Genomic DNA, 12,752 nt, shown 5'->3' with positions numbered 1-12,752 from the left:
CCGTGAAATACTCAAAATGATAATTTCTGCTTTTGTCACTGTATAGCTTGATTTCATCAAATTCTGGCATACCTTTTTCTCAGTAGAATTAAGAGTGCAACTACTCCTTTGAAAACTACACATGTAAAACATGGCACTATAAAGAAAGAGCACTGTTCTTGTCTAGTATTACTTTTATCATTGTACCTCGTATTTTGAAGCACTTAATATAGTTCTCCTTTTAGGATCTTCGTTAACTCCATGGCAGTTCAATGTTTTAGTTAACTGCAACTATGTCTTTGCATTTGGTAGGTAGCAGGACTCAGGAAGGGCCAAAGGAGATGCATGTGGGAACTGGTAAAGTCCATATGGACAAGCTTTCCTACTAAGCAGAAATTAGCAACCTTTTCCTCAAGTGTTTAACTGATTACTGAGAATTAAGTTATATATCTATACATGTGTAAACAAACAAACAAATAGATGCATAAATATATTTTCATTCCTGAGGCAGTCAGTAAAGATAAGAAATGCCTTATAAAGAAGGATTGTGGAGTGATATATTCTAGATAGCTAGATTTGTTAACCCATTTTCTATAATGCTTTGTGAAATGTTAATCTCTAAATTATATACACTGTGAGGTGAGTTTATGTGCTTATATACCAGATTGATCCCAAATCAGATGTGTTTAGAAAAGATGACTTTGAGAAGTGTTTTTTGGAAATTTTGTAGGGTTTGTGTTTGTTAGTTTTGTTTTTTTTAGAAGGGGGAGTGCAATTTGGAAATAGAGCAAAACTGAGACACATTAGCTAAATTTCTGGGCTCTTCCATCATTTTAGGCTCCAGCAGGAGGAAATGGTGCTGAAAACGTTGCCCCTGACCAGCCTGCTAACCCACCAGCTGAGAATGCAGTGGTGGGGGAAAACCCTGATGCCCAAGATGACCAGGCAGAAGAGGAGGAAGAGGAGAATGAGGAGGAAGATGATGGCGGTGGGGAGGACGCAGCTGATGCCAACAACGGGGCCCAGGGTAATGGCTGCTGCCTGTTCTCACCCTTCCCTCATGACCTTGAGTCAATGCCCAGCCTACCTTGGGGAGAAGGACTGGAGTTTTCAAAATTTAATGGATTTGATGTTCTATTTCTGTTTTTACTTTATTTTGGCAAACTTGCATTTATCAGTATGTGGATGCATAAATATATTTTTTGTCTATGAAACGGCGCACTTTGTGTTTTAAAGTCTTACTTTACATAGGACTTTTATAGGAGGGATAGGACGAAATTATTTGTGAATTAGAACATATCCTAGTTTTTGGTTTAAAGGAATTTGATACAGATTTACCTTACTCTTCTGCCGTTTCTATTGAGTCAGTGCAATTTTTAATATCAAAGAATTCTTGAAGTGTTAAGTACAGGTCACATGCCGCCCAAAGAAACTAATTACTCATTTTCTAGCAGTGTAACTCTAGAATGTAAAAGAAGATCTGAGACCAGGCCTGCCAGTCAGCTGTCAGTAGTTCACAGCCTCCTTTTCTCTCTTCCCACCCCAGAGTTTTCCTGTCAAAAGCTGAACTGTTTCTGAATCCACTTGACATTACTGATATCTGAGTGTCTCCTGTGTGCCAGGCACTCAAATACCAAGTCCGCATGTTAGTGGAGTTTCTGGTCTAGTGAAGAAGTAGGAATACCCAAGTGAACAAATTTATCGTTACACATTGTGACAAATTGGGTGCAGATTGCTCTGAGGATGCTTCTGGGGAGAGACCTATTTTAAATAAGATTCCCTGGGTAGCTCAGAGTAAGTGATACTTGAGCTGAGATCTGAAGGATGAGAAGAAGCAAGTTGTGTAGTGGGAGCAAGGGGCTTTTGCAGGGAGAGGTGAGTGTATGTTTAAAGGCTCTGAGAATGTGACCTGCTGCTGCCTTCGTGCAGGCCATCATTTCTTTCTCTTGTCTAATCCAAGAGCTCCTAACTGGTCTCCTTTCTTTCATTCTTGTTTCGCATAGTATTCATATAGCTCTCCTGCCTTTAAAATCTTTCAGTGGTTTTTCCATCACACTAAAGAACAGAATAAAATCCAGGCCTCACATTCCTCTCATATGATCTCATCCCTGTCTTCCTTTGATACTACATCTTCTACCACCCCCCTCCTCACCCAGAGAATTGTAGTCCCCTGGCTTCCTTTTCTCAAATCCACTAAATTCATTCTTGATTCAGAGCTGTTGCATTCCTCTCTTTTCCATAACTTTATTTCCTTTTTTAGCTCTTATCACAATATAGAATCATCTTATTTTATGTTTTGTATTTATTTATCTGTATTGTTATTTATTGCCTAACAAGCAAATTCTCTGTATGGAAAAATTTTAAATGCGTTTTAGCTTCTCAACAGCAGCTTACAAAACACCAAATTAAAAGAGTGCATTTTATTATTTATGGTTCAAGTTCCATCACTAATCTTTAAACTACAATTATATTTCCAGATGACATGAACTGGAATGCTTTAGAATGGGACCGCGCTGCAGAAGAGCTTACGTGGGAAAGAGTGAGTAAGACTTCTTTCTCTCAAGCATCTTAGTGTTTTAATCCTAAAGTATATTTTAAAGTTGGGCATATTTACATGTATATACAAATTTTGTACTTACATTTGATGAAAACTTTAATAGAACTTTAATTTCTAGAGAAAATTAAGTGATGTTTGTGGTGAAAATATTATGATGAAGATGTATTGATGACTTTTTCTGTCTTCTGGTCTTTGATACAAACCTTTCTCCACTTAAGGGAATGTTTAACCTGAAATGGTGGACTTTTGAAAAATGAAGTAACAATTTAAGTATTAGTCTGATGCTTTGGTTGACAAAATAATACAGTTGTGTCGTGAAATCTTGCCTGGGTCTGTATCTGATATAAGAATTAAACCTAAGATGGATTTCTTTTGACTTTATAATCATATCATTTAGAATAAAAGGAGACCCAAGATAAACAACTCTCATAAACAGAAGTTTTTTACTCTGAAAAATGATAGACCGTATTGGAAAGTAGTGGGTAAGGATTATGTTGAAAGATATTGAAAGAAAAATGAGCTTTTTTCATAAATAGAATAAAAAATGTGTTGTGTTTTGAATTAATGCATATTATTATTTATTTTAGATGCTAGGACTTGATGGATCACTAGTTTTTCTAGTAAGTAAAGCTAATTTTTTTTTTTTTAAGATTTTATTTTATTTTTTCTCCTTTTTCTCCCCAAAGCCCCCCCAGTACACAGTTGTATATTCTTCATTGTGGGTCCTTGTAGTTGTGGCATGTGGGACGCTGCCTCAGCGTGGTTTGATGAGCAGTGCCATGTCCGCGCCCAGGATTCGAACTGACGAAACACTGGGCCGCCTGCCGCGGAGCACACGAACTTAACCACTCGGCCACGGGGCCAGCCCCTAAAGCTAATATTTTTTAATAATAGAATTGTGACTTAATTGTGTTAGTGATTCAGGGGGTTTCAAATTTATGGTATATGCCAGTTTTTTATACTAACGGTCAAAATACCCTTTGATTTTTGATTATTTGACATGTTGAAGAAGGTCTATTTTGTATATTGGAAATGTTGGCAAAGTGTAAAGGTAATACTTTTAAAAAGGAAATTATTAAATATTTGATTTTTAGACAAGAAAATGAAATACCAAGTTAATGGTAGTTAAGAAGCACTTGGTCTTTTAAAGTTCCACCTTGCAATGTTTAATGTCTGAACTGGTGAAAACAGCCACTTTGCGATGTTCCCAGTGAGAGCCTCAGGCCCATTGTAGGCCTCTGCTATTTCCTGAACCCCATTTATTAGCTTCTTAGTAAAGAGGACAACTCAAAGGTGAAGAACAATTCTTTAAAGAACCTGTTCTTTAAAGGGGAAATGATGCTCTTTTTAGGTTCTGTAATATAAAACCACTTGTCATTTGGGATTTTCCTATAGCTTTGGGTATCAAGATGACTTTGGCTGCATGTTGTAGAACCCCTGCTGACCAAAACAGTAGCATCAGAGGAACTCCAGAGGAAGGATGGGCTTGGGGGTGCTTGATCCAGAGGCCCAACAGTGTCATCAGAGACCCAAATAATTTCCATTTGTCTCCTCTGCTGTCCACAGTGTGGGCTTCCTCCTTGGGCTGGTTCCAGATGGGAGCCAGAATAGGAAGTTGAAGGTAGTAGGGTGAGGCTATTGAGGAATGTATCTGGTGGTAATTCACAGGTTAGTGAGAATGTGATATTAGTGAGTTCCTGTTCAAGATTTGATCAAGGTCAGTATAGAAGGTGTTATTTGGCTCCATATTCATTTATGTCCCTTACTTTGTGAATCCCTCATAGATGAGTGACAGAAGTTGTTGGAAGCAGTGGTCACTCAAACTCATTCTAATTATTGGAAAAAACTGTTTATAGGATGACTTCATTGTTGATTGAAAATTATTTTTTGTATCTTCCATGTCCCAGCTGTTGTGATAGTTACTGGGAGATTCAGAGATGAGTGAAATAGGACCCTTCTTCTCAAAGATGGTTTGAGTTTGGTAGAGAGAAACGAACATGTAAAGGAGGAACTTTAGAGATACTGTCTATTAAAGACTCAGTGACAAAAAGTCATAAGGGACCCAGGAGAGGGCTTGGTCAGGTCTTAGTAGAGGCTTGTCAGCAGGGAATTTTTGGAGAAGATAACTTAGAGGTTGCTGCCCAAAAGATATTAGGGATAAGGACAGTATGAGAGCCCTTAAGCCAAGGTAAGGTGAAAAAATTCGAGTGATGATAAACTGGTGTGGTGAGTAGGAATGTAGCAGTCATCTCTTAGACAAACTAATCATCCTTCTTGCAGATTGAGGACTTGATCAGAATAATCTTTCTAGAAAGAAAATCTTACCATGTTGCCCGCCTTGGAAAGATCATTTAACTTGATGGTGAGGGGAGATGGTAGGCCTGGACAAATGGGCTTGGTGGTTCTAGTGAGTGTCAGCATGGAGCATGACTAAAGTATATGTGACGTGGCTGGAGGAAATAGACGGTAGCAGTCACCTGGAGGTGATGATACGTAACTGTGGAAGTGGATCAATGGCCAAGTGAGAATGAGTATTCTGAGAGGTGAACAAAGAAAACCAGGACACCACAGGAAGAAAAGGGACCAGAGACAATCAGGCGACCTTGCACAAGTCGTGAGAACAAAATGGACAGTGAAAGAAGCACTGTGCAGGTTACATTATATGTAGTTTAGAAGTAACATGGTTTTCAAATATTTCTCCATTTGGAATTTTTCAGTGTCATTTGATTTAAATGAAATCTGGCAATTATTTGTGAGAATCTGTGTAGTTTGTGGTGTGGTAGATTGTTAATTTTTGAAGAGGAAATATTTATGGATTGATTTATTTGTTTTTTTTTCTGTATGTAACATGAACTTTGAGTTTTATTAGGTTTAGTTTTATGGGCTATCTAATGGAAAATGAAAAGTTGTTCATGATTTCTGTGAAGAGATCTCAGAATTAAAGAGTGAAAATTTCAATTTTCTAACTAAATAAGTGGAATAGTCCAGTTAACCACATATCAACTAGGAATTGATGTTTTATTAATGCTCTTTTCCTTTAGGAACATGTCTTCTGGGTGGTCTCTTTAAACACACTGTTCATTCTTGTTTTTGGTAAGTGGTCTTTATGCTTTTATTTATGGTATTATGGCAGGAGTTCAGTTTTTTGGAGCCTTGTTATAAATTTTTCTATCATTTTGTTTTTAAACATAGGCGTGTATGAAACAGATTTGGGTAATAAGCCTGTATAGGAAGGCCTCAGGTATACAGATTCTTTCCTAAGCAAGACTGACGACAGTTACCTACTGTCTTTGCTTCTGTTGGGCATTTCTGTCTCTTTTTGTAGAAGCTGATTTTAGATTGACTTGAGAATATTCAGTATCTTACCTGTGTAATTAATTTTGTGCTGATTATCTTGTGCTCTTCCCTGTGGCTGAAGATTAGTTTCCATCTGTCAGAATCTGACCAAGGCCTTACCAGTGACACTGGCTTCAGAGCTGTCACCAGAGATGGATGTAGGCTTGAGGAAAGACAGTGAACCTTCCCCAAGTGTGAATTCCCCTTAGAAGCAGATTCCGGTCCCTGTAAAGTCACTGCCGAACACTTTCACAACTGCAGCTGTGAGGATTCTTCTGACGCCACGCACTAGTCCTCCCACTGGGAATAATTAGAGAAAGGAAGGCAGGATTGAGGAGATGCAGTTGACCGGTTTTTCTGCTTTGGGAAAGATAAGGGAAACTGAGTTAAATAAACCAAGACTTTAGAATTCAATTCCTGTGTCTCTTGGGAGTGAAGGTAGAGTCTGATGGAATCAGGTTATTGTTGGACTGTGCTATGGTTTGTGTCTCAGAGAGAGACCTCAGGCTACAGATCTCTCTGTAGGGATGATCTTTGAGAAATTCCTTCCTTAGTGCATGTGAGTCACCCCTCGGTTCTGCTGAGGAGGAGGAGTAAAGATTTTCAAATGCTCTGTGTTGGGGACCACATTGTGACTCAGAAAGCAGTTGTCTTCAACAGAAAGCCATGTGGTCAAAAAGACACTGAGTATGTAGGTTGAGGATGAGAAAAAATTAATTTCTGAATATTATCTATGAACAAAAGAAATGTACAGGTATCTTGCTGAAACAAAATATCTTGAAAAAGTTCCATTGATTCTTCATTTTTAGTGTAAGTATTTAAGGTGGTGCAAATTAACAGGAAGCTCATTCTTTGTTAATCCTTGCATATGGGGGTGAAAATGTGTCTGCAGATTATTCTGCATTTATTTTTTATTATGGAAAATGATTGATTATAGAGTGTGAAACTGTTTTGATCTTGGCCATGTTTTCTTTGAGAGAAAAAATCATCTATAGAATTTAATCTTTGCTCTTGCAGGAAAAGATTAATGCTAAATTAATGTTTGGAGGAACAAGAAGTGACAGCTCTCATTTATATAAAGCAAATCTCATCTAAGTAAATTTTTTTCTAATCCAACCTCCTAACCTTATACTATGAAGAAAATTTTGTCTTAGTAAACTTATATACGTTATACTATATTTAGGATCTTCTGAAATGAAACAAGAACCTTTTCTCTTTTAGGAATATACTTTTCCTTCTAGGTGAGCAGTCTTTGGGATTAAGCACACATGTTTCTTTCCTACTTGGGTTGTTCTACTGCGGTTTTCCACTGGCATTTTTTGGGATTCTTGTGGTCATATACTTTGCAGAAATATAACCCAAGGGAATGATCCTGAGAAACTGACCATAATTTCAAAATACGTATTTAGTAGTTGCTACATGATCAGATAGAGATTGATTGTTAGAATTGGTGCTTCAGGTTAGTATTTACCTGTGAAAATAGAGTTGGAACTTCAAAGGTTGCCTTTCCCACAGGCCTACTTGAGTCATCCTCAAAGTTGAGTATAAGAACAAAATTGGAAAAATTCTGCATATTTTCTTACCCTATAAAAATTTTTTGTGCTTTATAATAGATGTAATATAGTAGTAAAATAATGCCTGTGTATAATTTATAAATAAGTTTAAATATATTGGGAATACCTGTTCAAAAAAATTTCTCCCCATGGAGTACTGGATCAGAAAGGTTTGGCGGCCAGGTCTCTGTAGATTCACTATGACTTTTATCTTAATGATTGAGTCCCCTTCCCCTCCTCCCTAATGAATCTGTGTTCAGTTATTTTTGCCGTAAAGAAAAGATAATTACATCTTATTGAGAACGAATTAATTGTGATGTTAGGCAAGCAAGACTTGAGGAAAAGAGACTATAAAAATTCTTATTATGAAAATGTTAAGGATATTTTCTTATTTAACCATAGTATCATCATCAGACTTAAGAAAATTACAGGAATTTAATATTTCCTAATAATCTATCATATTAAAAATTCCTAGGTTGTCTCCTTAAATGTTATTTTACAGCTGGTTTGTTTGAATGAGGATCCAAATAAGGTCTACACATTACTTTTGATTGTTAAGTTTTAAGTTCCTTTTGATCGAGAATATTCTTCGCTTTGCTCCCCTCATCTCCCCCCCCCCCCCCGCAATCTTGTGATTGTTTTGTTAAAGAGTCTAGTTCAGCAGTCCTAGGATAGCTGCCTGGTGTTCAGTGTCTCATCTTCTATGTTTGTCCGATTGCTTCCTGATGATATCAGCTACTTTGCTCCTTTGTCTCCATATTTCTTTTAACTGGAAATTAGATTCAGATTCAATATGTTTAGGACAAAACCTTCACTGGTCATCCTTTGTCAATTAATACAGTGTTAGCAGGAGGTCAGTGGTGTCTGGTTATCCACCTTTATCCGTGGTTCAGGTGATGGTATCTTGCCTCTATTGTTAGGTTTCATTTTTCCCTTAACCATCAAAAGGTAATCTGTGGGGGATGGTGTTTTAGTATCACGCAAATATCTAGTGTTCCATCAGCATTTCACCTAATGATTTTATTATCCCTTGATGATGCTTGCCTGGAATAATTTATTTCATTAGGCATTGCAAAATGGTGGTTTTCAACTTCTGTCATTTTTTACATTTATTGGCTACCTTTTCTATAAAGAAGAGCTTGTTCTTATCAGCTAGAACTGTTCAGTTAACCTGAACTTGTCTGTTCAGAAGCAGCAGGACAGATGTGCAGTTCTTTCCCTTTAATTATCAGTTTTCAGGGTAAGGAGTTGATGCTCTCTTTCCACTGGTGATGAAAGTGTTTTCTCTTATGTTGCTTTTTTTCCTGGTGTGGTCTATGTTTTTGACTTTCTCCTTTTTGAGTATTATGAACTCTCATGGATTTGTGTGTATTCAGTGTTTGCATCAGCTTTGATCATTATTCTTTTTGATGCTCATGTCATCCTCTCTTTCAGCCTGTGAGACCCTCTTCACAATGGTTCCTGTGTCTTTCTGTCATGAGCCTATTAGAACTTGATAGCTTTTCTCTGGTTATAGAGAATGTTCTAGGCAGTATATTTTTGGCCCTGGTTCTGGAATCTTTCATTTCTCTAAGAAGCCCTCGTTCCTTTTAGTGGGGATTGGTACTAGGAGTGTTCATTGTTTTGATTTTGAAATTTTCATTGAGTTTTTTCCCCCCTTTTTAGCATTTTGTCCTTACCACATTGGTCATTTCTCCCTTGTTGGTTTGGGATTTGAAGAACACGTGAGTATAATACTTTTACAAATTTACTTTCGTTAATTATCCCCAACTTTGATACTGTTGAGTAAGTGATAATGTTGTAGAGTTACTTCATTTCTCAGTCTGCCTTATACAAAGAAATAATTATCTAACGTGGTCTCGGTCTTTTCTTTTGAACTAACGGTGGCTCAAGACAGAGTAGGTCATGTTGCCAGCTAAGGGAGATGGGGTGTGAATCCCGTGATGTATTCTCTTCCTTCCTCTTGGGGGAGACCAGAGGCATACTACAGGAAAGTTTTCTTACAGGCAGGCTGATTTTCAATTTGTTCCATTATGACTCCTGTGCTCCCTTCTCTCCTTTTTCCCCAGGTGCCCCATATTGAATTTAGAAAAGTAACAGTGTATCAGTAAGCTAAAAAAAGGGCTGGTCTGTCTTGGAATATGGGCTGCAGTGTTATCTAAAGAATTTGCTTTAATCTTGACATTTTATCGTTTTTCAGAGGTAGATAAATATTTGGATGGACAACTACTACTATTTTGGGGAGGCCCTAGAAAAATTTAGTCGTTTAAGGTAGAGCTGACATATGTGGAATATTCTGTTCAATTTGTATATATGAATCCTGAGAGATCACATTCTGAAGTGTCTGAAAGGACAAGAGACGTGTTCCAGTATTTAATACAGCTCTCCGAATTCTCAGTAGTTGAATGCAAGAACTTAAAAGGTTCAGATAAATGCTTTGATAAATTTTGACTTTCCAAACTGTTGCCACTTGCTATCTGAAATTCAGGAGCCAAAAAGATGAGCAGTGTTTCACTATCCAACTTAGTCTCTGTAAATTTCGAGTGGAACAGATTTGGAGAGCAGGGGAAGCTTAGTCTCCTCAGTGGTAGGAAATGGGGTGGCAGGATGTACTGGCCGGGGGCTGCTTGGACAGTGTGTTGCTGCTTTCCATGCTCAGCCTTTAGCAGGTCTGCTTCAGAATGGAAGGGAGTGCAGACCGTTGTAGTATTACAGCTTTTCCTTTATTTTTGTCAAATCTAATTCACTCTACCCTTATTTTGTCTGCTTGAGTCAAGTGTTATTCTTTAATTTTTCCTCACTCTTGTGTATACATAGCAGTCAGTGGGAGAGTCTGGTTTGTAGAGATGTATCCAAATAGGCTTTTATCTAGTTATACATCTATTTATAGATTGTCTAGACGGTTCATTTTTAGTCTATCAGGACTGGTTAATACATTGTTAAACTGGGGTGTAGGCCATGAGGTAAAATTAAATTTTATTTGTTTTCTTCTTATTTCCAGGTCCAAGCATCTCATTTTGAAGGCCTAATCACAACCATAGTAGGTTATATACTTTTAGCAATAACACTGATAATTTGTCATGTATCCTTTAATGAACCAACTCGGGTGTTCAAAAAAGAATTGTTCCTATTAATGACAAAACTATGTCTCTCCCCTTGTCCTCTTAGTGCAAGTTGCAGGTATTTGTACTAAGGATGAGGGCAGACAAGATATGAAATAAATTAGTTCTGTCTGTCAAATAATATTAAATGTTGCCTAAATAGTTGCCTGTTTCATTGTACCTTTAAATGTTCAGTTTTTCCTTAACTAGATGCTGTAGGGCTTGGCAACTCTTGTTAAATTTCATAGGTCTCGTCGCTTGCTGGGAGTCTGCTATATTGTTGTTAAGGTAATTCCTGTTATAAGTTAAAACTGGAAACCATTTCTCCCCATTTGGGTGATATTGATGACCTTTATTTTTACTTAAGGTCTCTTTGTTAGTGGTGGTAGAAATTGGAGTGTTCCCTCTCATTTGTGGCTGGTGGCTGGACATCTGTTCACTGGTGAGTTTCCTGTTCATTATTATACAATCTAATCTAAAGGCTTCAAAAAAGGAGGTCTTTAGTATGGGTTCCTTTTAAAGGAAGGTCAATATTTGATAATTTGCTTGTTTTTTTGAGAATGTATCATTGTGGAGTCAATGTTAATTTTTCTCAAGTACCTGGGTTTCTTGAGGCTTTGTAAATTGTTGATGTCAGAGTCTTTTGGCTGGAACCTTTCTAATAACCAGTGGAGAATTTTCTTAATCATTTTACCCTTCTAAATTTTATATAAATTTTAATATAATGCCAAGATATTATGTACAGTCATGCATGCTTAACAGAGGGGATAGATTCTGAGATATGTGTCATAAGGCAATTTCATCATTGTGCAAACATCACAGAGCGTACTTATACAAACCTAGATGGTATAGCCTAGTACACGCCTAGGCTAGTAAACCTGTGGGACCCCCGTCATTTATGTGGTCCCTCGTTGATTGAAATGTTATGCAGTGCATGAGTGTGCATAAAAAGAGTAATCTGGTGAGAAGACCGTCTTTGTAGTAATCAATTCAACCCTAGCCATTTGTTTTAACTATGATGCTCAGTTTTGATTATAGTCTTTAATGGCTGTCAGTAATAATCAGTTTCTGACTTATCAAAAATATTTTATATGTAGAAAAGCTACTTTTGGTTCTGAAATAACATTTTCTTCCATATCTTACTATTAAAACTTTTCATGAATGTAGACCTGTAACCACTAAAAGAAGGTATTGTGTTAACCAAAAATGATTCTTTCACAGTAGCAGTATTAGTAAAGTTCTTACTAATTGGTTTATCAGTCTTGCTTAGTATATTTAAAAACTTTAAAGTGTCGTATACATCTTTGAAATAGTATCCAATGTTGTATCATTTATATTTCTGTAACACTATGAAATGGCATTAAAAGAACTCTAGTCCTAGAACATCATAACCTACATGCATAGTGATTTATTCACTGCTTAGAAGATGGAGATTTTAATTTGGCAAATGTAAGTGGTACAAATCTCTCACCTGTTCTGTTTTGATTTAGGAAATGTTTGATGCTACTCTGAAAGATCGAGAACTGAGCTTTCAGTCAGCTCCAGGTACCACCATGTTTCTGCACTGGCTAGTGGGAATGGTGTACGTGTTCTACTTTGCCTCCTTCATTTTATTACTCAGAGAGGTAAGTTCTGTAGGGAAGTGCCGAGACTATATATTTATGAAAAGGACTTTTGCTTTAACCAGAAGTTATGCCTCAAAGGCTGTGATGATTTCCTAACTAAATCATTTTCTTCATTATTTTATTCTAAGGAGGGATAACTGATAGACGAATTTGGCTTAATTGCTTTAAGCTGTTTTCAGTCATTTGTTTCAAAAATTGACAAGTTGTCTTATTTCTGTCTATAATTATTTATACTTTGAAAGATGAATGGACAGCAAACAAACAAAATCATTTATTTTACTTGGTATATATTGTAGTCATCCTGTAATACAAATTTTTGGAATCTTACGTGATGTGAGTCTGTCTTGGACTTCCTTCAAGGAAATGTAACGCTAGAAATATCCAAAGGGTATGATTTTGTAGGATCTAATATGTAAAATAGTCTTGAAGCAGGCATCTTAAGTATAGAATTAGACTGAGAGTCCTTTATGATTCTAGTTTGGGTGCCATAATTAATCCTACTTTTGGAGTACAGTCCTTACTGATTTGAAGACAATGAAAATGAGTATTTGGTTATTATACATCTCATACTTAGTCTGGTGCAATAGGAAGTATAAAATTG

General features: G+C 36.9%; 1 protein-coding gene across 2 annotated transcripts in view; it reads left to right on the top strand.

The window, feature by feature from the left end:
• MARCHF6 (membrane associated ring-CH-type finger 6) overlaps nt 1-12,752 on the top strand; it is an 82,673-nt gene that overhangs the window by 38,470 nt on the left and 31,451 nt on the right. For both annotated transcript variants that reach the window (XM_046672431.1, XM_046672430.1), the window contains exons 7-15: nt 817-1,006; nt 2,457-2,518; nt 3,124-3,156; nt 5,578-5,629; nt 9,091-9,149; nt 10,427-10,507; nt 10,746-10,814; nt 10,894-10,968; nt 12,017-12,151. In XM_046672431.1, coding sequence (XP_046528387.1) covers nt 817-1,006; nt 2,457-2,518; nt 3,124-3,156; nt 5,578-5,629; nt 9,091-9,149; nt 10,427-10,507; nt 10,746-10,814; nt 10,894-10,968; nt 12,017-12,151 — 756 coding nt within the window. The remainder of the gene's footprint in view (nt 1-816; nt 1,007-2,456; nt 2,519-3,123; nt 3,157-5,577; nt 5,630-9,090; nt 9,150-10,426; nt 10,508-10,745; nt 10,815-10,893; nt 10,969-12,016; nt 12,152-12,752) is intronic.

This window comes from Equus quagga, chromosome 9 (genome assembly GCF_021613505.1).
Source record: "Equus quagga isolate Etosha38 chromosome 9, UCLA_HA_Equagga_1.0, whole genome shotgun sequence".
Taxonomy (NCBI): Eukaryota; Metazoa; Chordata; class Mammalia; order Perissodactyla; family Equidae; genus Equus; species Equus quagga.
Note: the sequence above shows the minus strand (reverse complement) of the source record. Positions and strands in the feature narration are given on the sequence as shown.